At 47.1% G+C, this 22,543-nt stretch overlaps 1 protein-coding gene across 1 annotated transcript in view; it reads left to right on the forward strand.

Annotated features, from left to right (window-relative positions):
- The window catches only part of LOC119043964 (myosin-16), a 57,142-nt gene extending 35,383 nt beyond the window's left edge, over positions 1 to 21,759 (forward strand). Inside the window, exons 27-43 of the mRNA XM_037138152.2 lie at positions 343 to 399; positions 1,029 to 1,115; positions 2,981 to 3,226; positions 3,680 to 3,797; positions 5,111 to 5,238; positions 5,583 to 5,779; positions 7,257 to 7,389; positions 8,195 to 8,411; positions 9,199 to 9,335; positions 9,435 to 9,538; positions 12,275 to 12,467; positions 13,412 to 13,615; positions 14,630 to 14,755; positions 15,764 to 15,934; positions 16,744 to 16,944; positions 17,971 to 18,198; positions 21,504 to 21,759. Coding sequence (XP_036994047.2) covers positions 343 to 399; positions 1,029 to 1,115; positions 2,981 to 3,226; positions 3,680 to 3,797; positions 5,111 to 5,238; positions 5,583 to 5,779; positions 7,257 to 7,389; positions 8,195 to 8,411; positions 9,199 to 9,335; positions 9,435 to 9,538; positions 12,275 to 12,467; positions 13,412 to 13,615; positions 14,630 to 14,755; positions 15,764 to 15,934; positions 16,744 to 16,944; positions 17,971 to 18,171 — 2,520 coding nt within the window. The 3' untranslated portion in view covers positions 18,172 to 18,198; positions 21,504 to 21,759. The remainder of the gene's footprint in view (positions 1 to 342; positions 400 to 1,028; positions 1,116 to 2,980; positions 3,227 to 3,679; positions 3,798 to 5,110; positions 5,239 to 5,582; positions 5,780 to 7,256; positions 7,390 to 8,194; positions 8,412 to 9,198; positions 9,336 to 9,434; positions 9,539 to 12,274; positions 12,468 to 13,411; positions 13,616 to 14,629; positions 14,756 to 15,763; positions 15,935 to 16,743; positions 16,945 to 17,970; positions 18,199 to 21,503) is intronic.
- The last annotated feature ends 784 nt before the right edge of the window (positions 21,760 to 22,543 follow it).

Genomic DNA, 22,543 nt, shown 5'->3' on the forward strand with positions numbered 1-22,543 from the left:
ACAGTGTTCATTATATGTTTAGCTTCCATTACCTCCATTTTAAAAGGCCAAGTGTGCCTTGGCTGGTGTGGCTCAGTGGACTGAGCGCCAGCCTGTGAACCAAAGGGTCACTGGTTCAATTCCCAGTCAGGGCACATGCCTGTGTTGCAGGCTAGGTCCCCAGTAGGGGGCATGTAAGAGGCAACCACACATTGATATTTCTCACCCTCTCTATCCCCTCCCTTCCCCTCTTTAAAAATAAATAAATAAAATCTTAAATAAAAGGCCAAGTGGCTAAGTTTCTAACTTCACAGGGAAAGATGACCCCCTTCAACCCTCTTCTTCTGCCTATTTGTCCTCTAGGCCCGGATTGAGGAACTGGAGGAAGAACTGGAAGCTGAAAGGGCAATGAGAGCCAAGGTAAGAGACATACTTCCTCTACCTTTCTTGAGTCAAAGGACCTAACGTCAGCTACAGTCCAACCATAAGCAGAAACAGAGAGGACAGGTTTCCAGTTGAAAGGCTTCATTGTTTCTTGAGCACCTACTGTGTGCCAAGCACTGTGCTACACATGGACATTGATTATAACATGTGATGTGAGGCCAAGAAGAGGAGGTTGGTTCTGCCTGGGCAGGTGGAGGAGGCAACATTAGCCTGAGGACTCGAAGATTGAATTCAATGGACTGAGGCAAGGGGGTTTTCTAGGAAGAGGGGATGAAATATCACCTACCTGCACAGGTACAGAGGTATAAAAAGAAAAGCAAAGAGTGGAGGGAGGGTTGAGGGTTGATGCAGAAATGAGGTCAGAAAGCTGGTGGGAAATAAATAATGAGACACCTAAACTCCAAATTCAGCCAAACTGGGCTGAGGGGTAGGATGGGCACGGAGGCTCACCCAGAGCAGGGAGAACTGACAGCCTCCTTCACTGAGCACGTAGGGTGGCAGAGAGAGTGCAGAGCTCTCTGAGTGCAGGCCCCCGGCCTCACAGACACCTGCAGGAAAAGGCTCTCATGGGCAGCTTCAGTCCATGTCATTCACTCTCACCCCAGGTGGAGAAACAACGCAGTGACCTGTCCCGGGACCTCGAGGACCTCAGCGACAGGCTAGAAGAGGCTGGGGGAGCCACATCTGCTCAGGTACCGTCCTTGGGGGCCCTGGGAACCTCAATTCCTGCTGCCTGCAGGGAAAAAAAAATGCTGGGTGATGAACAGTGGGATAAAGACCAGCCAGTTTTTGTTGAATTCCTGAGGCCAGCATGAGGAGAAACCCATTAGTAATAAAGAGGAGGCAAGAGAGGGGTGGTTTGGTCCACTTCCTTTTGGAGCTCCGTAGTTCAGTAGCACTGATGGAAGCAGGGTTCTGGTTGAATGCAGGGGGTGGGTGTTCTAAAACACAGTGTAGTAAGAGAAAACCTGAGGTACTATAAGGCCAGAATATGTGGAGGGGCTTCCTATGGAAGACATACAGCTGACCCTTGAACAACACAGGTTGGAACTGCACGGGTCCACTCATACACAGCTTTTTCTCAACTGACTGCAGTTAATTGACCTATGCAGTTAAAACCTGTGTGGTTTAAGGGTCAAGTATAGTTTGTTACAGTTCCCAAGAGGAGGGGGCATACTAGGCAGAGCCACACAGGGAAGTTCCAGGGTCAGTCAGGATGCAGAGGGAGTGGGAATTGTGCCAAGAGCCTCTATTATGGTTTCTAAGGAAGGAACAAGCAAGGCCTGGGAGCAGGCTTGGGTCAGCTAGTTCAGATAATTTCAGAGGGCTACGGGGCGTGGGGGCCAACTCTAGTTGTCTGGTGCCTGGCGCTGGGTGATTAGGGCAAGTGGGTAGTGGCTAAGAGTGTGAGAGCCACATACAGAGGAAGAGGTTGGGGGTGTGGGCTCTAGATTGGTTGGTTTGTCATTGAAATTGAGTTGTTTGCTATCTCTAGGGATTAGTTTATTCTGGGAGGGGGCCTTCTTTTGGAAGTCCGCAAAGCCCCAGAAGCCAGAGCACCAGAATACAGGAAATAAAGACAAGGTTAATATGGTGGGGTAACCCCACACTCCAAGAGCACCCACTAACAGGCAAATGGGGGCTGGAATCTGAACCGTGCCTCCTGGGGTGGACTGTATCTCCCTCCAATCACATGAAGGCATCATGGAGAAGCCATATGATACTCTCCTAATTTCATATAGTCAGATATCTTGCAAATGTGGACCCTGGGTCAGAGCAGAGAGCAGAAATAGCGTCTCTTATCACTGGGAGGCTGATCATCTTTTCCTGTGGCCCCCCTGGATTCCACATCCTGCACCATCATCATCCTGACCACGGTCTGCTCCTTTGGGAGCTGGTCTGAATCAGGTACCCAGCTGTGGTTGGATCCTGGCAGAAAACAAAGTTGTCCCAGATAGTTTGAATGAGGGGCTTTAACAAAGGGACTACCTCTAGCAGCTCGGGGAGTTAAGAGAACAACAGGGAGCCATGAGAGCAAAAGCTGCGGATGAGGGGCTGCCTGGTGGGTTCCTCCTGAAGGCTCTGAGACAGAACTGTTCACGGCCTCTCTCCCAGCTCCTGATGGTTTGCAGTCGATCTCTGCTGCTGCTCGTTTGTAGCTGTATCATCCAGTTTCTGCTCTGTGGTCACCTGGCCTTTACCTTGTGTGTCTCTCTGGGTCCAAATTTCCCTCTTATTGTAAAAGCAACCAGTCATCAGATTAGGGCCCACCCTAGTCCCGTATGGCATTTCAACTGGTTTGCATCTGTAAAGACCCTGTTCCCACATAAGGTCACATAAGGTATCAGGGTTGAGATTTGAACATACCTTCAACATACAACACTATCTAAAATCCTATGGGCAGCCCACCTAGAAGTTTAGGATTGATATTTCAATCAGGACATCTCATTAGTGGGGTGCAGGAATGTCAGAGGACCCTTGATCAGGTGGGCAGTATCCACCCCAAGGAGACCAGTGCCAGCCAGTCCCGCTAAGCCTTAGTACCACTCTGCCCCAGATTGAACAGAACCGCAAGCGAGAGGCGGAGCTGCTGAAACTGCGGCGGGAGCTGGAGGAGGCAGCCCTGCAGAGCGAGGCAACGGCCTCCACACTGCGCAAGAAGCACACGGACTCCATGGCCGAGCTGACGGAGCACGTAGAGAACCTGCAGAGGGTCAAGTCCAAGCTGGAGAAGGACAAGCAGGTCATGAAGGCAGAGATCGACGACCTCAACGCAAGCGTGGAAACTGTGCAGAAGTCCAAGGTGAGGGAAGCCCCGCCCCCAGAGCCACAGGAAGGTGCCCAGGCATTGGCTCCTGCACAGATATTTCCTGAGCTCACAGCGGGTCCCAGTCATGCTTTAGTTGGAACCAAGGTGAACCCATCACAGACCCCCACCGATTTTGTATATACCTTGGCCAAGTTACATAACCTAATTGTGCCTCAATTTCCTCCTATGTAAAATGGGAATAGTAATAATCCCTGCGTCATAGCACTGTTGGGAGGGCTATAAAAGTTCCTGGCACATAAGAAAAACTCAGTAAATGCACACTATTAAGATTATCATTACATTAATATGAATATATCCTCAAGGAGCTGGAAACCTAGGAGGCTGCACTAGGGAAACTCAGGTGAAAGCAGGAAGGGCCTGGCCTGGGTTCTCCTAGTACCTGTGGCCTGGCCTCATTTCCCCACTGAATGCATTCTTCCTGAGCAGATGAATGCCGAGGCCCATGTCCGAAAGTTGGAAGATAGCTTAGCAGAAGCCAATGCCAAGGTGGCTGAGCTGGAGAGAAACCAGGCAGAAATCAATGCCATCAGGACCCGCCTCCAAGGTGAGTTCAGTCCCTACTGCAGCTTCCTGAGGAACGGTGCAAGGAATGGAAGCGGGATCTGCAAGCAAACTGAAAGAATACCCAGGTTGTCTCCCCAGAGCTTTCTTGGTTTTGGAAAATTCACATCCTCTGTGATGAGATGACGAGATTTTATTTTACCCTCTGAGTGTCCCAGGTCACGGTTTGACAGGGTGAAATGGAGAAGCAAAGCGGTTCTCCCAAGCAGGGGAAGACAGGGAGCCAAGCAGGGTAAAATAGGGTGTCCTTGCCCAAGCATCCTGTGAGACCAGCAGGAGGGGCAACCATGCTGACACTTCATAAATATCTTAATGCATGACCCCCATACTAACATAAAGCAAGCATGTGTAACTAATCAGGGAACCAGAAGAATAATGCTGCCTTTGAAGAGCACAAGGGGCTGGGATTTATTGATACACAGCAGGGGAAGGAAGGCTTAAGGAACTTTGCTAAGTTAGATATAAAACCGGTCAATGTCCTACAGGACAACAATACTGCATCCTCTGGGTTTGGTTTTGATTTTGGTTTTGGTTTTGGTTTTCTATGAGAAGGAATCCTTTACATCTCTGGGACTTAAATAATGTGGAACTTACCACTGTACTTAACCTTGCAGAGGCTGGCTCTAACCAGCATGACCAGTAAGTCAAACAAAGGTGCACTCCCTGAGAGAAGTTAACACTCCTTGGGGGAGCCAGTCAGGCGAGCTCCACTGTGACACAGGGAACCTGCAGGCATCCTTCAGCCTCATTTCCCACATCCTGAACACATGTGGAAACCAGTATCCCCACCGGACAGATGAGAAAAGTGAAGCTCAGTGAGGTGAAGTGACAAAACTAATGACTTGCAGAGCAGAACCAGAAGCCCTGATCTTCCTTTCTGACTCATGCACCTCTTCCCAGCCTCTGGCCCCAGCGATCAGACCACAAACGACAGGAGTGTGGCAGGTTCTGGGACTGCGACAAATACAGTTTAGAAAGCACACACTCTACCCCACTGTCTTCTCCAGACTCCTTTGCTGTATCTCCAGCCAGGGGTCAGGTCTTCATTAAAAGAACCCTTTTACCCCATGCAAGTCACTAGGATGCTGGCAACTCTGGGGAACTTGCTCCACTCCCAGGATGATTTAATTGAGGGGGGGGGCTGGTGTGGTGGTCACTGTGCTCCCCATTCCAGCTTAGTTGGCCACACCATCTTACTTCCTGGGCACTTTGGGGACACTGCCCCGGGGGACCCCAGCATCTGGGCTGGGGAGCCAGATCTTCATCCAATATTTCTCCCATTTTCTTCTCACCCAGCTGAAAATAGTGAGCTGAGCCGGGAATATGAAGAATCGCAGAGCCGGCTCAATCAGATCCTGCGGATGAAGACCTCGCTGACATCGCAGGTGGACGATTACAAGAGGCAGCTGGATGAAGAGTCCAAGGTTTGCTTGGGGGTGGGGGTGGCAGAGCTGCCTCCTTGAAGAAGGTTATAGATTATGAAGATACAGAGGAAACATAAAAAATATTTGACCCACTAGCAGGTAAAAAAGTTAACTACAAAACAGAAGTATGTTCTGTGTATGACAAAGTGAAATTAGATAGCTTGTGGATGGTAATTGGAAAAAGACAAGGAAAATAAACCCTGATGACTAGGGTTATAGAATCATGTGTCTTTTCGCCCTTTACTTGCTGCGCTGTTGAGCCAGCGTTACAAACGTCTAAGTACTGGCCCGGGGGGGCGTGGAGAGACCAATGGGCCTCTCACAGGCTCATGTGGTCCCCACAGTCTCGCAGCACAGCTGTGGTGAGTCTGGCCAACACCAAGCACGACCTGGACCTGCTGAAGGAACAGCTGGAGGAGGAGCAGGGAGGCAAGACGGAGCTGCAGCGCCTCGTGTCCAAACTCAACACTGAGGTGACCACCTGGAGGACCAAGTATGAGACCGATGCCATCCAAAGGACGGAGGAGCTGGAGGAGACCAAGTGAGCTCACCCTGTGCCAGGACAGGGGGGAAGGGAAGGCCAAGCCAGTGGGTGGGTGCTGGGGATCTCACCATCAGCCGCAGCTGAGTCCAGGGCCATGCCCAGGAGAAGGCTTTTCACAGGCTCCTCTTAAAGGGGGGATGAGTGTCTGGACAGGGAAGCACACTGCGTACACTGACCGCCTTCAGGTATCAACTTCAAGGGCTCTCTCACCTACATCCTCTGCCTTGAAGTGCTCAGGCTCAGACAGGGAAGTCAGAAGCAGGGGCTCCTGCTCCGGGCAGGGCTTCTCTGCCTCTGAAGTGCGTCGGAAGCCTCCCCAGTCCCCGGTGGGGGGTGATACTGACAGTACACAGACCACACTTGGTGGCAAGGGTTTCCACTCTGCCTTTCCTCAGCTCTGTGATAAATGCCTTCAAGTCCTTTGAGCTTTATTCCTCATTCACAAACTAGAGAAGTGGACACTCTGCTTGACGGGCCTGAGGAAATAAAAGTGGACATGCTGTGAATGTGGCCCTCAGCTGCCCTCTTGCATAAGAAGGGGCTGCTTGGGTGCCCAGGGGCCCACACAGCAGGGGAAGCCCTACGTGCAAGCCACCCTGTGCCAGGCACGAAGGGGACCCCAGCCTGCTTGCCAAGCCTTCCACTCACGGGAATTTTTGGTGACAGGACAGCAATAACCACAGTGCCTTCCAGCTCACACAAATGTTTTATCTAAAATCTCTTCATATATTGAGTCTTAATCTGCCTTCCTGTAGCTTCCACCTCCTGCCTTCCAGCCCTTTTCTACTTTCTATTGCAAGCTGCCTGGGAGCCGCCTGCTCTCACTCTGGGCTAAACCTAAATCTCTGTCCCTCATCTCTCTCTGCCTGGTACTTTCTCCCCAGACACACACACACACAGGGCCATTGTCCTCCCTCCCTCCAGTCTTTGCTCACGTGTCCCCTTCCCTGCTTTATTTTCTCCATATACTATGTCCATATGCTGTGTATTGCCTGTCCCAGTCTAGGACAGAACTAACATAAAGACAGAGACCTGGGAGTCTTTTGTTCACTGCTACTTCCCTAATGCCTAGAACAGGGGTGTCAAACTCATTTTCACCGGGAGCCACATCAGCCTCACGGTTGCCTTCAAAGGGCCGAATGTAATTGTAGGACTGTATAAATGTAACTGCTCCTTATCTAGGGGCAAGGAGCTTGGCACTGCTGCCAGATAGAAAGAAGGTGCTGGGCCAGATAAGACAAGGTGGAAGGCTGGATTCAGCCCTCGGGCCTTGTGTTTGCCACCCGTGGCCTAGAACAATACCTGGCACAGTATTTGTTGAATTAGTGAATGGACAATGGTTGTTTCCTCTAAACACTCAACATTCTGTCTGCATCTCTTCCGTCATGACACCAGATCTCAGCGCCACACCCTGGGCCCCCCTGCCTGTGGGCTCCTACGTTTCCTTGATAGCCCCTCTTTCCCTCATTCACAGGAGGAAACTGGCCGCCAGGCTCCAGGAAGCAGAAGAGACAGCTGAAGCTGCCCAGGCAAGGGCTGCGTCCCTCGAGAAAAATAAACAGAGACTCCAGGCAGAAGTTGAGGACCTCACCATTGACTTGGAAAAGGTCAGGGTGTCAAAAGTTCAAAGGCTGCCTATTTGCCAGATCCAAGGGCCCGCGGGGATCTGGATGAGACTTAGCCCATGTCTGGGGTGATCGGGAAGAGACAGTGGCCCGTGAGGGTGACACATAGGGTTTGCATACAGGCTCACTAGACACAGGCTCCTACTTGTGTATGTGTTTATATGTACTCCTAATTCTAAGATCTTAACACTCAACAAGCCACTATTTACATAGATCCATGACAAGGGTAAAACAGTCTCACTAAGTCATTTTATACATTGTCCCTGCTCCCTTTTCTCTCACAGAAACCACACCCCACAGTTCGTATGGCTAAACATTCCTCTTTGCATCTCTGATTCAGACTGATCTGCCAGTCTCCAGCTGAATTAAATAAGATTTCCAGTGCACACACCCACCTGGTCTGGGTCCAGACAGGACCATTGCTTCATGCCAGCTGTGAGGGGCTGAGAGAGAGACACATTGCAGGGAATTGGGTGGATGCCATAAATCTGGGAGGGATGTTGTGGCCCAGATTCCTCATTCTATACCTGAAAAAATTCTAGCCTAGGAAGATAAGGTAGACCACCTGAGGCCACATCTAGTAGCAGAAGTTTCACAACTGGCATGGAGCTCTTTCCTGTCTCCCTAGTCTGTGTTTGTGCCAGAAATGTTGAATTATATCCCAGGGCCTAAGAAGTCTGTGGTCATCAGAGTCCCTGAGGAAGGAGAGCAAAGAAGGGAGGGGGCAGAAGGAAGGGAAAGGGGCAGAAAAGTCAGACCCTCAGAGACTATCCCTACCTCTCCCTAGGCCAACGCCGCAGCTGCTGCCCTGGACAAGAAGCAGCGGGTCTTTGACAAGATGCTGGCTGAGTGGCAGCAGAAGTGCGAGGAGCTGCAGGTGGAGCTGGACAGTTCACAGAAGGAGTGCCGCATGTACATGACTGAGAGTTTCAAGATCAAGACAGCCTATGAGGAATCCCTGGAGCACCTTGAGTCAGTGAAGAAGGAGAACAAGACTCTGCAGGGTAAATCTAAGGGCAGGCGGGTGGGCCTACAGGGGCAAAGACACAGGCAGGGCCTCCTTCCTCCCCCCCAAAGTGCACATCATGGGTTAGCACTTGACACACAGTAGATGCACAATAAATGTTTGTTGACTGGCTGGAAAGCCCTTTGTAGAAGCACTTAAGCATTCAATAATATAACTTCAGGCAGGTGAGTTACTTAAATTTTCTGTGCCTTAGTTTCCTCGTCTGTAAGTTGGGGAAATTATACTGCCTTCCTTGTTAGGTTGTTGTGCCAATGAAATATGATAAAATATGTCAAGTCTTCATGTAGCAGAGTAGCTGGCATAAATAAGGGCTCAATAGATTTTATTTGAGCCCTGACATCTGCCATATGTAAATAATATACATGTGCATGTATATTTATTATGTGTAAGAGTTTGGGGCTGGAATTTGAGACCTCTGGGTACTGTGTGGAGAGTGTCTCTAAGAAAGGAAGGCCTTGCACGTAGAACTGACAGACCCTGGGAGTCCTGGGCACTGGCCCTAAAGCGACTCCGTGCTGGCTTAGTCTTCTCTGGGCTTCAGCCTCTCATCTATAAAAACAGGAGCTTGGGTCCACTGTTGTCCAGTGTTTAAGCTCTAATGCTCCGTGAGTCTATGATTTGAAGTATATGGCTTCTCTTTTCATAGAGCGAGGCTAGGAGCACCTGCTTCTGGCCCCAGTGCAGAAATGTCTGTGCCACATGCCATAACCCTGAAATGCTCATAGTCCTCATGTGCCTTATTAACAAGAATATTTTTTTCTCAGAGGAGATAAAGGAGCTGATTGATCAGCTGGGCGAGGGAGGAAGGAGTGTGCATGAGCTGCAGAAGTTGAAGAAAAAATTGGAGATTGAAAAGGAAGAACTCCAAGTGGCCCTGGAGGAAGCTGAGTCTTCCTTGGAGGTAACCTCATGGCTGTATGGGGATCTTTGGGGGCTGAATACTGGGCCAGGGACCGCACACACGCTTAGCCGGAAAGACTGATGTTTACATTCCTGGCAGGTTGAAGAAAGCAAGGTGATTCGTATTCAGCTGGAACTGGCTCAGGTTAAAGCTGACATCGATCGGAGAATTCATGAGAAAGAAGAAGAATTTGAAGCTACAAGGTATGGTGCTGAAACAATGGGTGACTTTAGTAGCATAATGGAGCAGAGCCCAGAAACCTGGTCTCTGCCACCTACTGGTCATGTGACCTTGGGCAATTTAGTTGAACCTCAGTTTCTGCATCTGTTAAATAGGAATTATACAGATGAGGTTTACAAACACTTTGAAATGTCGTACATTAGTGGCTCACCACAAAACTTTATGAGACAATAATCCATTACAAAAATGGGCAAAGGGCTTGAATAGATATTTCTCCAAAGAAGATATACAGGTGGCCAATAAGCATGTGGAAAGATGTTCAAGGTCACTAGTTATTAGGAAAGTACAAATCAAAACTCTAATTGCCATATCTTTCCATGTATAATGTACACCCACATTTTTGTGTGCATTATATATACATGGGATTATTATAGCCATTATTATACCCATGGTATATAATCATTTATACCCATGTATAATGTGTATCCTTTTCCCTAAAAAATTTGGGGGTAAAATGCACATTATATATGGCAGAATGCAGTACATACCACCTCACGCCCATTACAAAGGCTACTATCCAAAAAATAGAAAATAACAAGGGTTGGTGAGGATGTAGAGAAACCAGCGCCCTTGTGCACTGCAGTGGGAAGGTAAAATGGTGCAGCTGTTGTGGAAAACAGTGCAGGGATTCAAAAGTGGGCAAAGGACTTGAATAGACATTTCTCAAAACATTTAAAATAGAATTACCATATGATCTAGCAATTCCACTTCTGGATATATGCCCAAAATAATTTAAAGCAGGGTCTAAAAGAGATATTTGTACACTCACATTCATAGCAACTTTATTCATAACAGCGAAAATGTGGGCAGCAACCTGAATGTCCATTGACAAATCAGTAAATAAAATGTGATATACACATACCATGGAATATTGTTTAGCCTTAAAAAAAGAAGGGGATTCTAATGCATTATACAATATAGATTAACCTTGAAGGCATTATGCTGTGTGAAATAACCCAGTTATTAAAAGGACAAATATTGTACGATTCTATTTATATGAAGTTTTTAGAGTAGTCAAAATCATAGAGGCAGAATGTAGGTGTTTGCCGAGGGCTGGGGGAGGGAGGAAATGGGGGAGTTATGGTCTAATGGGTGCAGAGTTTCAGCTTTATCAGATGAAGAGTCTACAGATGGGTGGTGGTGGTGGTGGCACAGCATTATGAATGTATTTAATACCACTGAACTGTTCACTTAAAAATAATTAAGAGAGTAAATTTTGATGTGTGTACTTTGCCACAATAAAAAAAATCTGTGAGATATGTTATAAAGAGTAAATGAAATTATAGGTATGAAAGCATATTGTGAGGAGAAGTCCGATGACTCTACAGCCAGTAGGCTAAACCTGAACCTCACCCCAAATTTCTAGCTGTGCCACTATGTGGTGTGTGTGCATATAAAGTGGGATGTGTGTGTGTGTGTGTGTGTGTGTGTGTGTGTGCAACAGCTTTATTAAGATACAATTCAAATACCACACTCGCTGGTGTGGCTCAGAAGATTGAGTGCTGGCCTGTGAACCAAAGGGCCACCGGTTCAATTCCCAGTCAGGGCACATGCCTGGGTTGTGGGCTAGGACCACAGTAGGGTGCACCCAAGAGGCATCTACACATGGATGTTTCTCTCCCTCTCTTTTTCCCTCCCTTCCCCTCTTTAAAAATAAATAAATAAAATCTCTTTAAAAAGATATAATTCATATACTCTACAATTTACCCATGTTAAGGGAAAAAACTAAATGGTTTTTAGTTGTTTTACTATCACTACAACTTTAAAACATTTCCATCCCCTCCCCAAAGAGATCTCGCATCATTTAGCAGTCATACCCCACTTCTCCCCACTATCCCCAGCCCTAGGCAACAACTAATATACTTCCTGTTTCTCCAGATTTGCCTATTCTGGACATTTCATATAAATGGAATACTGCAATATGTGGTCTTTTGTGACCGGATACATTGAATCCCATATTAACAATATTAAGACAGGAATGTCTTTCTATTTATTTAGATCTTCTTTGATTTTTTTCAACATGTTTTGTGGGTTTTGCTTGTATTTATTCTTGAGTCAAAGTGAATCCTGATTTTGTTCACGTTTGAGAATATCATGATACCCTTGCCCATACCTGGAAATTGAATACACCTCAAGGTACTGCAAATCCAGGAACGCGACTGGACATAGTGGGTGTTTGTGGGTGTAGTGGAGATGAAGAGAGCATGGGGCAGGTGACAGGATCTTAACATGCTAACCATTTATTTGCCTCAATGAAACAAATGTTTTTTTTAACATATAAATTATCTCCTCTGGTCCCCTCCTATAAAAGGAGATTTTTTAAAATTTATTTATCTTTAGAGGGGAAGGGAAGGAGAGAGGGAGAGAAACATCAATGTATGGTTGCCCTTTGCGCATTCCCTGCTGGGAACTGGCCTGCAGGGAACTGGCCTGCAACCCAGTCATGTGCCCTGACTGGGAATCGAACCGCGATTGTCTGGTTAGCAGGCCCGAGCTCAATCCACTGAGCTACACCAGCCAGGGCTAAAAGGACATTAATACAGCTTATATGAGGGTTTTATGGAAGTGTTTGTTATGTTGATTATAACAAAATTAATATATAATAAATACAATTAATTAATGACTGTTGTTTTGAAGAGAGATATAGCGCAGACTGAACTGGTCCAGCACACCAACACCTTCTCTGCTTGGACTTGCAGGAAGAACCACCAGAGGGCTATCGAGTCTTTGCAGGCCAGCCTGGAGGCGGAAGCCAAGGGCCGGGCAGAGGCACTTCGGCTTAAGAAGAAGATGGAGACTGACCTAAATGAGATGGAAATCCAGCTGGACCATGCCAACAAGAACAACAGCGAACTTGTGAAGACGCTGAAAAGGCTGCAACAGCAAATCAAGGTAGCGATCTGGGAGGGAGAACTAATCAACAATCAAGCCAACCCAAGCCTGCAGGCTTACAGAAAGCCGACACCATGCATGTCTTCAACTAGGATAAAGGCATGACAGTGAGAACGTGGGGTGGCCGGCAATCCAGGGAGCAGGAGACTTGGAGACTGTACCAGTGAGAGACCCCAACCACCAAGTCCATATCCTGGACCACTGGAATAGGGGGAAAAAAAGGAGGAAAACAGGAAGTTGGACCTGTCTTGATTTTTTTAATCATTTTTTATTTACTATCAATAATTTCAGACATAGAAAAATATAAAATATAAATACCCATGCACCCACCACTTACTCACCTTCAGAAACAGACCCAAATAGAGTTGAGATCCTTTGTCATGCTTCATCATCAGTCTGGTCTTTAAAGCTTGCATAGCTGGAGCCACACATTGAAAACATGTTTATTGGAGACCTCCCCTTTCTGGGGGCTGTATTAAGTGCTAGAGGCAGGAGAATGGACAAAACAAAAACTATCTAAGCAGATAAACAATATGCAACACATAAATAAAACCGTAGTATTAAAAAATGGTAAATGTGATGGAGAAATAACAAAACAGGAGAAGATTAGCCAAGGGAAGGTGTAATTGTCAAAGGTTGTTGAGAAAGGCCTCCCTGAGAAGGTCCTGCTGTAAACACCAGATGTTCTGTTACCAATAAACCCTTGACTTCATGATGACTCCCTGCTGAACAAATCCCCTGGTCACCCAGCTACACCTCAAGTAGGCTGAGAACTCCCCAAGGGCAGGTCTACACCTCACACTCTCTTCCTCTGTGGCCTCCACTTCCCTACCACCCCGATCCTAGCACCCTCCTGAGCCAGCTCTGGGAAGGTCATAGCACCTCAATCCTGGCCATCCCCAGGCTGTGAGATGGGCTCAGGTCGTATCCTCTTGCCCCCCCAGGACTTGCAGGTCCAGATGGATGAGGATGCCAGGCAGCATGAGGAGCTGCGGGAGCAGTACAACCTGCAGGAGAGGCGCCTGAGCCTGCTGCAGACGGAGCTGGACGAGGTGCGCTCAGGCCTGGAGGGCAGCGAGCGCTCTCGCAAGCTGCTGGAGCAGGAGGTGGTAGAGATCACAGAGCGACACAACGAGGTCAATGTCCAGGTAAGATGGTGGCTCCCTGGGGAGTGGCATGCAAACTCACATGGGGCAGAGAATGGTGCCCAAACCTTATGGGCTCCCCTCAGAACTCAGAGGCAGCTAGTGTCCTCATTCATCAAGGCCTCAGAACTCACCTGCAAAGCTTTTTTTGGTTGGTTTTGTTATGGTAAATAATGATAATGACATAAAATGTACCATCTTCACCAGTTTTCAGTGTACAGCACAGTGTGTTAACTACATGTACACTGTGTGTAGAGCTTTTAAAGACAGACTCTGGAGTCTTCCCTGGAGATTCCGATCCAGTGAGTCTGTGGTGGGACCTCAGAAGGCTAAACCTTTAGGAACTTCTCAGAAGATTCTGATTATTAAGCCAATTTTAAGAACCCCCAGTATAGCTGAGGCTATAACTTCAGAACTAAAAGGGATCAAAAATATTCCAAAGTCTGACATTCCTTTACAAATGAAAAAACATGGCCCAGAGAGTTGAGCGGTTTATCCATTGTTGACATGGAGACACCTGTCAGCTACTAGTGATAACACCAGTACCACTTACTACTCACAGTGCAGTCCTTTATGTGTATGGCTTAATCCTTACTCATGATCTCATTTGAATTCACCAAAAGAAAAAAAAGTGCACATGGGGCATATAGGAGTTATCCCATTTAGAGACAAGTAAACTAAAGCCTAGAGGTAAGGAACTTATCCACATAGGTGGAAGTACCCAACCTTGAACCAGGGTTTTCCCAGTTTTCCCACCTCTGAGTTCAGGATTGTTCTACAGCTGCCATCCTCCCCAGGCCTAAATAATGTCATTCCTGGGCACCTCGTGGTGCATGTTCTGCTCTAAAACTCAGAGAAGAATACAGGGGAGAGGTCCTCACCCCAAGCAGAGTCTCAGGGCTATCACCTGCTAGGGAATCTGGCAAGTGTGTCTGGGAGACAGTCAGTTTCCTTCCTGGAAACAGAAGGGGTGTGTGGACTCCTGTCTCACAGTGGTTCCTTTACTTCCCCCTCCAGAACCAAAGCCTCCTGGTGGTCAAGCGCAAGCTGGAATCAGACGTCCAACGCATCTCCAATGAGCATGAGGAGCTCATCAGCGAGTTCCGTTCAGCGGATGAGAGGGCCAAGAAAGCCATGACAGATGTAAGTGTGTGCGCTGTCTGCTGCTGGAGGGAGGGGCCTGGGCACGCTGTGCCAGGCCACCTGCTAGGGACCCAGCTGCCATAGGCAGGGAAGGCCAGCCCCCACCCATGAGTCGCTATGGAGTCCTGGCACCCTGCCAGTGGGAATGTGGCCCCTGCTCCGAGGAGTACAAAGTCTGGGGGAATACTTACATGCTACACATGATCATGCGAGAGATGAGCGTGGCCTAGGGACACAGACCAAAGGAGCCATTGATGTGGGCTCATCTGGGCAGGCTTTTGACTAGGAGGAACAAACCAGCCCTGTAGGGAGGGTTAGTGAAAGGAAGATGGCTGCTGTGCCCAGGGACTCTGGGGTGGACGTTGGCAAGATGTGCTGCCAAGTGTTGTTACCACAGCATCGCTTTGGGCACTCACACGCACCTTGAGTGGTAGATACTACGTATCCCACTTTAGGACTGAGAAAATACAGATTTTTCTTGGCAGCCTCCTCACACTTAATTGAAATGTCAGAAGGTTTGGAACGTTTGGTCTAATTTGGAGGTATGTCCTGAGAGCATAGATACATATGGAGCACACAGTAGGTCCTCCATTAATATTTGTGGAATGAATGTAAGAACAAGTGGGTGAAATGACTTGCCGAAGGTCACACAGGGGCTGGGTACAGACCTTCATCTTCCTACTCCAGATGTGTGCTTTGCCCACCCTCCATGCTGCACCCTTCTTGGAGGAGACAGCAAAGAGTCTGGCTGGAGAGCATGAGGCTGGTGCAGTCTACAGGACTGGGAGGCCTAGTTGTGAGGGCAGGAGCCTGCCTCTTCCCCATGCATATAGAAAGATATGGGAGCATGGAGCACCCTTCCACCAAACCCAGCAGTGTGTCAGCGAGGTTCTACAAGTCAGCCACTCGGTTCCCCAGAGATGGGAGACAAGGTCCCTTATCACTCAAAGGTACTAGGAGCCTGGATGGAGACCCAGCTCCAGCTTGTGCTCTTCTCATCTCCCACAGGCTGCCCGCATGGCAGAAGAGCTCCGACAAGAGCAGGACCACTGCATGCACCTGGAGAAGATCAAGAAGAACTATGAGATCACCATCAAAGACTTACAGGCCAAGATGGAGGAGGCTGAGCAGCTGGCCCTAAAAGGAGGGAAGCGCACAATCATGAAGCTGGAGACCAGGGTGAGGGCGACACAGAGCTGAGCCAGGAGAAAGAGAAGGGAGATGTGGCCAACCTGGAGGAGGGAGGAGGTCTCTTCCTGCAAAACCTGCCCAGCACTTGATGAGGAATTGGGTTATTCCAGAGCTAGGAAAGAAAAAGAAATTGAGATGTCGGCTCTCATTTATTTACACGAAGGTCTCCTCTCCCTTTCATCTTTCCCTCAGAATGTCCTTGGGCCCCAAGCAGAGCAGTTTCCAATATTCTTCCCCTTTCTTTGTTCCCCATCTTGGTTTCCAACATTATTCCTCTCATTACTTACATAAAACAAGTCTTTTTTTAAAAAGATTTTATTTATGTACTTATTTTTAGACAGAGGGGAAAGTGGGGGAGAGAGAGAGAGAGAAACATCGATCAGTTGCCTCTCGTACTCACCCCAACTAGGGGCTGAACCTGCAACCCAGGCCTGTGCCATGACCAGGAATCAAACCCATGACATTTTGCTTTGTGGAAGGATGCCCAACCAACTGAGCTCTACCAGTCAGAGCACAAACCTTAGTCTTTACTTCATGGAATGTTAGAGCTGGAAGAGCCCAGGAGGTTTGGTCACATTTCCTGACCACCTCTATTTCCCAGAGGAGGAAATTTGAAGCTCAAGGAAAGTCATCATCTGACAACTACATCAGGGCCCTACCCTCCTGTCCAGGGCTCATCTGCTCACCTCTGAGAGGGAAGTGGACGATGTAGCCACAACACCCCTATTCAAAGTCATTGAGCTCTGAAGTTCAAAAACATACATTCCCTCAGCCACATTCCTCTCTTCCTTCCTCAGATCAAGGAACTAGAGACAGAACTGGATGGCGAGCAGAAACGGCATGTGGAGACGGTCAAGACGCTGCGGAAGAATGAGCGTCGCCTCAAAGAGCTGGTCTTCCAGACAGAGGAGGACCACAAGACCAACCAGCGCATGCAGGAGCTGGTGGAGAAGCTGCAGAACAAGCTGAAGGTCTACAAGCGGCAGATTGAAGAGGCGGTAAGTGGTTCCCAGGCACCCCTAATTCCCCCTCCCTTCCCAGCCCGGGTCTCTAGGCTTGATTAGAATTAACCACAGGGAAGGAATAAAGTATTGGCCAAAAGACAACTCCCATGAGTTCCATGTCCATGGCACTGCATCCTCGCTATCATGTTGAAAGTGGACTGGCAATAAGACTGCCATGTTAAAATCAGACTTACCCTCTAAGAACACCTGCGTTCATTGAAGTGCCCTCTGCAGGGTGTGCTCTAAAACTGGGGAAGTTAACTTCCTTTGTCCTGCTTCCACTGCCACTGTGGCCTCTGCCAAGACAGCCTCTCCCTCCTGGTCACACTGTTAAACACAAGGACCCACCCTTATTTGATCCTCTTGATACAGGGCAGGAAAGCTGATATTTTTAGTACATTTCACAGGTGAGTAAACAGCCCAGTGTGGGTTATTTATGTTATCTTATTCAGTGTTAAAATCAAAGTCAAGTGGTTAGCAAATGGTGGCTTCAAGTCTCCATCCTACACCACCATCACCCAAGAAATAGATATTGGACTTTGCTATCATTTGCTGCAAGTTCTGGAGCCACTGCACTGAATCAGTCAGCCACCCATCCATCCAGTGCACTTCCCCAGTGCTCCATAAAGCCCAGGCATACAGTAAATATGGTCTAAACAAACCAACTACGACTCTACTGAGAAGACAAGGGGATGGGAAATGTGTGGTGAGGGCTAAGAGAAGCGTTAAATCCACAACTTCAAAGGGAGGCCCAATGACTAATGCTTAAAACCACAAATGATAGAAGCCACAACAGAGCACATTTCATTTAGAAATATGGACACCAAGGCCAAAAAGAATCAGCTAAGAGTGTTGAAGATGGTTGTTCATGGTAAACTGGAAGACGACCCCAACCCAGGACTGCTGTGTTTTGCAGCAAGCCTTATAGAACAGTTGTGCTCTTAGATGACACTGCAGAACAGATCCCATTAACCAGAACAAGCCAGGTTCACACCCATTTCCACTGTGTCTTTGTCACAGGAGGAGCAGGCCAACCAGACCTTGGCTCGCTACAGGAAGACCGTGCATGAGCTGGATGATGCTGAGGAGCGGGCCGGCATGGCAGAGACTGCTCTGAACAAGCTGCGCACCAGACACCGTGTGGCTGGCAAAGGTATCACCTCCGTGGAAATCATCCAGGTGTCCAAGACAGGCTCCTCCAAAACCCTTTCTGAGGAATGAGGTTATCCACGTTCCAGCTCACAGCCGGTAGGTGTGGATTCTACTCTCAACGGTCATTTTCCTAGTTCCCCTTTCCTGCTGCTGCTTTGCTGTTTCACACTTCTGTGCTTCCTGGCTTCTAGTCAGCCGTGCCCTGATCACACACAATGGGAACCCCAAAGTCTTCTCCATTCCTTCATCTGCAACACTCCCTCTCTAGAATCTGAAAGCTCTAAGATGTGATGCTGTCTACCTGAACCACAGGTGCTGGTAGTCATCATGCATCCCCATCTGAGGGGAAGCTCATTGAAAGTAGGCTCCATGTCTGATGACGCCACCTGACAGTAGGCCTGGCGAATAGGTGCTAAATACAAGCTTGTTTTCACTGGACAATCACAGGGATATTCTCAAGCTTGTAGGCAATGTACATTCATCTCTCGTATCCCCCACAATGTCATTATTCTTGAGGGTTTGTCAATACTGGTTGAATTTAGATTTCTAACATTAAGGAAATAATCACCGCAGCACCACTTCTTGAGCACTGAGTATAGGTGGGGTTTTAGGGGATGATTTAAAATAGTCCATTCTTATTTTCCTTAATTCAGAGCCATTTAAAAAGAATGCAGGAGACAAATATGTAAAAACTTTTATGCTATGGTTCTAGATTGAGAATTTAATGGGTGTCCATCATGGGCATTCTTGTACTTCACCCCAGAATTAAAGGTACCTGCAGAACTTAAGAACTTAAGAACCACAGCCCTGCTCCCTGAGGAGCAGCCCGAATAAGCAGAATTCATCAGCCCTGCAGGTAGATCCAAAAGAAGACACTGGATGGGCTTCACCCCTGCCTCCCTGGTTCCTTTTTCTAAATATGAGATAAATCATTCTTCTTCCCAGAAGAGAAGAAAGGGAAAGGTGAAGAGAGAGGCAAGCATTATTCTAGAACAATGGTCCTCAAAATGTAGTCCTTTGGATAATCAGCGACATCAGTATCATCTGGGAAGTTGTTAAAAATGCAAATTCTCGGGCTTCACTCAGACCTACTGAATTAGAAGCTTCAGAGGGAGGCCCAGCATATGTGGTTTAACCAGCCCTCCAGGTGATTCAGATGTATGATCAAGTTTCAGAACCAAATACTGTGGCGAAATTGTCCCTTAGAAAAACATTGAGCCAGGGAACAGAGGTTTCGCCTACTTTTACAGGAGCCAGGCACATTGTATATATTTTTTAGTCTTATTTACCCTGTGAGGTAGGTATATCTCTTTCAAGTAAAGAAAAGAATAAAGAAGCTTATAGATGTTCAGTGACTTACTTGCTCCTGGTCATCCAAGCCCCGTGCTATGGAAAGGCAAGTTGTCTTAATTGCTGTGAAGATTGAAAAAGCTGCCCTCCATTTAGGATTAATCAGGACAACTCAAGGTCAAGGATTTGAGTTAGGTTGAGAGAGGCAGGGAGCTGGAGTCTCAGTGCTGATGTGCCAACAATATTCAACCTCCATGAATTCTGGGAATTTTTTCTGGCCTTGTGTTTGAGCATCTGGTGGAATCAGCCCTCAGTAAGAGTAACGTTTCTTACTCACTTATAGCAGTCTTGCAGGACTGGGTATTTTGGGTTTTAGCCAAAAGCGGCAACCCCATTGACATTTGAATTCAAACTGAGCCTGCTCTTCCCGTTTGCTTAGGGAGGAAACAAAAAATAGGACACAGAATCTTTCTGATAGTTCCCTAACTCTTAAATAATGGTTAGGCCAGGAAATTAAGTTAAACCAGAGGCTTGCCTCTGGATGAGTCCTACAGTTAATGTGTAACCATCTCCTTTCAGGAAAAAAACCTGAAAAGAGTTCTTCTTGCTAATTTCTCACCTTGGCAAGGGTTACTCATAAGGCTTCCTGCACTCAACAGAATCAGGAGGCATTTCAGCTCCTTCCACCTGTTAAGTCTTAGCCTCTAGAATTAGACACCTCATAAGGGACAACCCCTGCCTTGGCTTGGTGATTGTTTATTCCTGCATCCTGCTGGTGCTGGTCCAATTGCTCTCCCTCCACACGACTGTGCCAACAACATGCAGAAGTTATAAGGCTGGGGCCCTTGGGGTCTGTTCTCCATGTCTTGATTCATCTGCACTTTCTTATCCCATTTCTCCTTGTTGGTCTTAGGGCCAGATATGCCATCCGCAGCCATGAGATATTCTAAGCACACTAGTACATGGGTCAGCACTGAGTCAAGATGCCGCAGAGTTTAGTTTTCCAAAGTGGCATTATATTCAGTCCCACAAATATCTATCAAGTTGTGAATACGGGCTAGGCCTGTACTATGGGATACTGAGATGAATAAGAAAGACCATCCTCCCTTGTGGAGCTCAGAATCCAGTAGAAAGGTAGACACACACATCAATTACAATAAGATTGTGAGCAAATGTCCTGTGATGTGGTGTTTGCACTCATGGGAAGGGATCACAGGGAAAAGCGACTGGTTTAACGTGGGGAGACTGGGCAGATGTGATCTGTACAAGAATCTAGAGCATGCCACTCACTGGGCAGAGCCTGCTTTTTACCTTCCAAGACAACAGACGTACAGAAACTGAGAGGAAGTTTTTAGAAATTTTTGTAGCAGTTGAGGCTACATGATATCCAAGGACATAATCGGTGTATTTTCTAAATGTATGTGTCTGGTATCAAAATAAATGAAAGTGAAAAAAATTTAATGAAAATTAAAAATAAATATAACTGATCCATACCAGGTAGAGGAGAGAAGAAGGGAATTCCAGACAAAAGGCCCAACAGATGCAACAGTGCATGGGTGGAATTTGCACAGGGTGCATCATGACTAAAGAAGAGGGGCTCATGGTGAGGCAAGAGTGATGGCCAGTGCAGGAGATAAAGCTACAGGGATAGGCATGGGTGAGGCTGTGAAAGACTAGGTTGCTTGCAAATATTCCATAATCTCCATAAGGAAATCTTGCTAATTTCCAAAATCCATTTGTGGCATGTAGTGAGCAATAACTTTTCTTTCTTGGGAAGACACATCACAACAGCAAAACAAGCCTCTTGGGCCCTCGTGAGACAACACAGGCAAGCTCATGGTGAGCACTGTATCCTGGGGACCGCACTCTGGTCTTTCAATGGCCCGTGTAGAGTCCAGACCTGCTTGAGCACACCAACCCAAAGAAAGTTCCCCTAAACCATCACAACCTTACACAGAATGAGCCAGTTATGACCCAGTGGTATCCATTACAAGGAAGAAAGACTGTAGAAGCAGCCCAGGCATTTTTCTAGCAAGAAGGGGCAAAAATGTCAGAACTGTCAGCTCTGGCCCACAAGGATTTTCTCACCCTCTCTCTCTCTTGTCTCCTAGGGTAATACAGATCTCAACAGCAGACCACTGAGAGAAAAAAATATATGAAAATGGAAAACCAGGTCTTCCTGAGAATGTTTACTACGCAAAGGAAAGTGCAAGCCAGAAAGAGACAGGTGCTAAAGAATAATGATAGCTATGGAAGAAATGGGTTCAGGAATGAGAATACGAAGCCATTCAAGGTATTAAAACTAACATGGCTTCTCTGAGACTGCATCAAGCGGTGTAAGCCCTTGAAAAACAATAACAGTGTATCTGTTTCTGTTGAGATCATACATATTCATGTCAAGGACGGAATATGTAAAGCCTATGTGACTTGGCTGTTCCCTAGAAATAATTCTTCACGTGGACAATTTTAATGCCTTGTCCCAATGCAGCTTAAATAAAATAAATATGAAAATAGACTGATTGGAGATTGCTTTTAAGTAAAGAAATTTTATTTTTCTAAGATTTCCAAATCCAAAGGCAATTTTTACAATATATCAGAGTCCTGTTGTGTCCCTATAGCCTAATTCACAGACTTGTTTCTATAGAAACCATGAAAACAATGCAGTCTTAGTACAGTTCTTTGCAAGTTTTGAAAGGGTATTCTCAGAGATATGAAGACAATCTAGGTTTTATAAAGGTCAGGAAGTTGTGGAATCCACTGAAGGCATGTTAAGATCCATCCAGGCCAATAACCCACAAGGCTTCCTAGTGATCCACCTCAGCATCTTCCAGAATGTTCAGACACAGGAAGGTCAGCTCTGTGGAGGCAGGTAGTTTTGTGTGTTTTACTCACTGCTATCTCCTGAGCAGCTAGAGATTACCAGGCATGGGATAGGCACTCAGTAAATACATGGGAAGTGAATAAATGATGGAGAACAAGTTGCCCCCAAGGTAGTCCTTCCAAACACTGACCAGAAAGTTCTTCCTTAAATCAAGCTGAGATCTGCTCCCTGCTGGTAGCTCCTTGCTAACCCTGGTTTTGATACTAGGACCCTGTAGAACCATCTTAGTGCAAGACAGTTTTCATGGTCCTTCCAGGTTTTCTCTTCTCC

This window comes from Artibeus jamaicensis, unplaced genomic scaffold (assembly GCF_021234435.1).
Source record: "Artibeus jamaicensis isolate MK-2021 breed Jamaican fruit bat unplaced genomic scaffold, CSHL_Jam_final contig_402, whole genome shotgun sequence".
Lineage (NCBI taxonomy): Eukaryota > Metazoa > Chordata > Mammalia > Chiroptera > Phyllostomidae > Artibeus > Artibeus jamaicensis.